At 33.1% G+C, this 4,764-nt stretch overlaps 1 protein-coding gene across 1 annotated transcript; it reads left to right on the top strand.

Moving 5' to 3' along the window:
- The first annotated feature begins 2,241 nt into the window (after positions 1-2,241).
- On the top strand, positions 2,242-3,314 carry LOC114166440 (germin-like protein subfamily 1 member 20). Its single transcript, XM_028051175.2, has 2 exons — positions 2,242-2,418; positions 2,646-3,314. Exons 1-2 carry the CDS (start codon positions 2,304-2,306, stop codon positions 3,191-3,193), a joined length of 663 nt encoding a protein of 220 aa, XP_027906976.2. The 5' UTR covers positions 2,242-2,303; the 3' UTR covers positions 3,194-3,314.
- Positions 3,315-4,764: the final 1,450 nt, after the last annotated feature.

Here is a 4,764-nt window from a genome sequence, read left to right as displayed (position 1 = left end):
GTAATATTGGCAGGCAACTCCCTGGACGAAATTGATAAAATAAAGGCCTCCCTACATGAAGCCTTCAGAATTAAGGATTTAGGAAGCCTAAAATACTTCCTAGGCTTTGAAGTGGCTAGATCTACCAAAGGAATACACTTATGCCAGAGAAAATACGCTCTGGACATCTTATCTGAAACTGGAATGCTGGATTGCAAACCATGTCAAACCCCTCTCATGAACAACACTAAAATTCTATTTGACAAAACTGCTGAACCTGTAAATGATCCTGATTCCTACAGACGTTTGATAGGGAAGTTGCTTTATCTTACTAACTCAAGACCTGATATTTGCTACTCAGTACACTTACTTAGTCAATTTGTACAGGCACCTACCATATATCATCAACAAGCGGCCCAACACATCCTCAGATATCTAAAAACCAGTCCTGCCAATGGCCTTTTCTTTGCTGCCACTAATGACATTCAAATTAAAGCCTTCAGCGACTCTGACTGGGCCACATGCCCAGACACAAGACGCAGCGTTACTGGCTACTGCGTTTTCTTAGGGAACTCCTTGATTTCCTGGAAATCAAAGAAACAAAGCACTGTGTCCAGGTCCTCCTCAGAAGCCGAATACCGTGCCCTAGCCACTACCACTTGCGAAATCCAGTGGCTCAACTACCTTCTCCACGACTTCCATGTTCAGCACACCGACCAATCTGTCCTATATTGCGACAGCCAGTCTGCCAGACAAATAGCTCACAACCCCACCTTCCATGAGCGCACGAAACATATCGATCTCGATTGTCATGTCGTCCGCGAAAAACTCCAGAAGAAACTCTTCCACTTACTGCCGATTCGCTCCGATGAGCAACTCGCGGATATTTTCACAAAAGCCCTCCATCGCAGAAGTACAGAAGAAGAAGTAGAAGAATACAGAGATTAAAACAGAGTTCAGTTCTTTTATGTTTACCTTTGAAGCTTTCCTCTCTCTCGATCTTTCTTTCTTCTTCTCTTCCTCGCGCTTCCTTTCTTTTCTCATGATTCTCCTCTGAAGCTTTGTCGCCATGGGAGTTCTCTTCACCTCGAAGGTTCGAGGGTTTGTCACCCCTAATATTGGGTTTGGGCCGCAATACTCACAAAATAACTAATATAATTTTACAATAACTAATATAATTTTACAGTCTTATAATGTTGAGTGAGAGTCTTTCGGCCGAAACTATTGAGGATAAAATAGTGTTGAATAGCTCTCGCAAAATAACTAATATAAATTTATAAAATTTTCAGTTTTATTATCTCGAGTTAGCATCCTCGAGTTGATGTTAACAAGGATAAAATAGTGTCAGACTAACCCTCACATATTAACTAATATATCTTTATATTATTTTCAATTTTATATTTGGTTATAAATATCGATGTAATGTTGTAGTATATGATTTCTTCTTGTTTTTGCATCTTTTTTCTGATTCTGACAATTTCTCGGTGGTGGTCAACGTTATCTTTACGTTGCTAATCTCATGTATTCTTGTAGTGAATTCCTAGAAGAGTGAATCCAAACATATGTGCTAGAGAAATTGAGTTTATGATTGCTTTTTACTTTTCATTTTGATTTGAAAGATATGTAAGTATTGTCATGTTGATAATTTATCTTTTCATGTTTATTTATTTATTCATCATTAGGTTTATGATAGCAAAAAGTCAACTTTTGCAAGACAGTCCAAGGAAAAAGGGTTTTCACTCGGAAAATTTATTTTGTGAATGATTTCGAGATCATATACATCTTCAAACACTCTTCTGCTATTGAAATACTTTAGTAGCCATTTTCTGAAGTTATTGACAGCGGCATCAAAATTGGTCTCTATGTTTAGCCGTGATCAATATTATATCCATTGTTTGATAAGTGTGGCCCAGTCCCACACAGAACTTTTCGTATTCAGCCCATTTAAAGTATCGTCATCAATGTAATTAATATATTTACGAAAAAGTCTAAACTGAAGTTTGATTAAGTTAAAGATGATCCCCTCATAAAATAATATTACTGGAACAAGTATGAGAAGCAAAGGCAGGTGATAAGGTAAGACCGAAACACTTGCGTTTTCTTTTTCACATGGTGCATCTCCTTAGTCTACTCTTTGATCAAGTATGCATGTAGTTGTTAAGGAATGCTTCCTCACTAAATAAAATATTAGGTACGCTAAATACAATATGCAAACCAATTAATCATTCATCCTTATAAATACCCATCTCCAAATGAATCATAACTCACTTCTCACAACTTTACATAGCAGAAGAATCGTTTGAGTATACCACAAGGAAAAAAAAATGAAAGGTGTTTACTTGCTTGTTGCCGTCTTGGCTCTCACTTCCTCACTTGTGTCTGCCTATGACCCTAGTCCCCTCCAAGACTTTTGTGTGGCAATCAAGGAATCCGATGGTGGTACGTAAAAATATTCCAAGAAATATGCACACATATATCTTGATTTTATCTAAATGTATTACAATTTTTTGTTATCTCTTTCTTTTCTTATCATATCATATAACTTATAAACCTTCATTTGTATTATCTTTCTAATTTTATATCACGTGTTATAATACCTTTTTTGTATCCATGCATTTTTTAAAATATTATTCAAATTATACTAACCATTGCTTTGTAATTTGTAGTGTTTGTGAATGGAAAATTTTGCAAAGATCCTAAGACTGTGAAAGCTGAAGATTTCTTCTTACACGTGGAACCTGGGAATACCGACAACCCACTGAATGCACAGGTGACTCCTGTGGCTGTTGATCAACTACCTGGACTAAACACGTTGGGCATATCTTTGGCTCGCATAGATTTTGCACCAAAGGGTTTAAACCCTCCCCACACCCACCCTCGTGGCACAGAGATCCTTATAGTTCTCGAGGGAACACTTTATGTTGGATTTGTAACCTCGAATCAAGATGGAAATCGCCTTTTCACCAAAGTGTTGAACAAGGGTGATGTCTTTGTTTTCCCAATTGGTCTCGTTCACTTCCAACTCAACGTCGGATATGGCAATGCGGTTGCTATTGCTGGTCTTAGCAGTCAAAATCCAGGTACTGTTATAGTTGCAAATGCTTTGTTTAAAGTTGTTCCACCTATTTCTGTTGAGGTTCTCGCCAGAGCTCTTCAACTGGATAACAGAGTAATTGAAGATCTTCAAAGGAGATCATGGTATGGCAAAGACTAGTCTGGCAACATGGTCCATCATTTCTTATTCCACAATTATAATGTATTTCATGTTTCTATCATCCCCATGTTGTTGACCTCCAAATAATTAATATAATAAATGAAATGCATCTTAATTGTTAGACCGTAGTATTGTTTTTTGTTGTAGTTTGATTGCATTTATTCCAATGTTTGTCAATCTAATGTAAGAACCTATTCTTGAAAGAGTTGTGCTTGGATCCAATATTAGAGTCTTTATCAACGTTTTCTTAAATAATTTTTTGATAATACCATTTGAATTGAATTATGTTGTGTTGTTTTTAAGTTAAGGATGTTAAAGTGAGTCAACTTAACTTGCACGAGTTAACCTTATTACGAGTTTGATAAAAAAGAATTAATTTGATAACTCACCTTTTGGAAAATAAAATATTTTGTAACCCGATTTAACTTAACATGTTTTTATTTATTTCATATATTTATTGCATTACAATTATAATGAATTAATTCAATTCATTTTTTATAGTATTATTATCAAAGTGCTCATATATTTATCGAATATAAAGATAATGGTTAAAAACTAAATTATCAACCTACATAATAAATAATATAAAAATCTAAACTATCCAATCATTATTAACAAAATTATCAACTTATATATAATTAGTAATAATTAGAAATAGTTAATAACTGAATTGACTAAGATTGATATTCCTAATGTAGTTTACATAATTATATTAGGCTAGTAACATATTAATACCTTGTATTTTTATCATCAAGCACAAAAAATGCCCATTTGTTAACACTATATAAATGTATTTAGCTTTTACTTTAGAAAATAACTTTTATATATTTAGTAGATATGCTTTTACTTTAAAAACATTCTATATTTGATGTTTGGCTTAAATATTAAAGTGTTATACTTTTGTTCAAATTCAACTAGTTAGATAAAGATAGAAGATGAAAAGAAAATAAACGAAATAAATAAAACAAACAATTGCGAATTAGAAAAGAAATGTGACAATAATAGATGTGGTTGACGGCATCTGCGATGGTTGATGAACGTTCTTAGTTCTAATATGGAAATACATGGTGGAATAAGAGAGTTAATGTTCTTCGTATACCAATTTCACAGTTTTTAATATATTTAAATATATTAAGTTTGAATTAACTTTATTTTAAAAAATATTTTATTTTTTTTAATATTTTATTTGATGAGACAGGTTAAATTTAATGAATAATTGTTTAGGTAAAATATTTTTGTTACTACTAAAGATAAAAAAGGTTATTTAAGTAAGAAATCATTGTTAACAATGACAAATATTAATGTTGATGATTTTTCTAACCAATCTAGGTTGATGACAATTTTTTGTGAAAGTTTATTAATACTTTTTTTACTACTATTAACAAAGATGTTTCTTGATTATTCTCGGCCAAATTATTGATATTGATCATAGTTATTTAGCTTGAGATCGGTTAGGGTTATTTTTATAATTTTTCTAATAAAAGAAGGGTTATTTTTACAACTTTTGTAAGGCCCACTTAATTTCTATCCTTAATATTTAAGGGCCTAGCCCCATTTGTTGGGCCTAAGGG

Source organism: Vigna unguiculata, chromosome 10 (genome assembly GCF_037176805.1).
Source record: "Vigna unguiculata cultivar grain cowpea cultivar isolate G323 ecotype 2 chromosome 10, ASM3717680v1, whole genome shotgun sequence".
Lineage (NCBI taxonomy): Eukaryota > Viridiplantae > Streptophyta > Magnoliopsida > Fabales > Fabaceae > Vigna > Vigna unguiculata.
The sequence above is the reverse complement of the archived record's forward strand: the minus strand, read 5'-3'. Positions and strand labels throughout refer to the sequence as shown.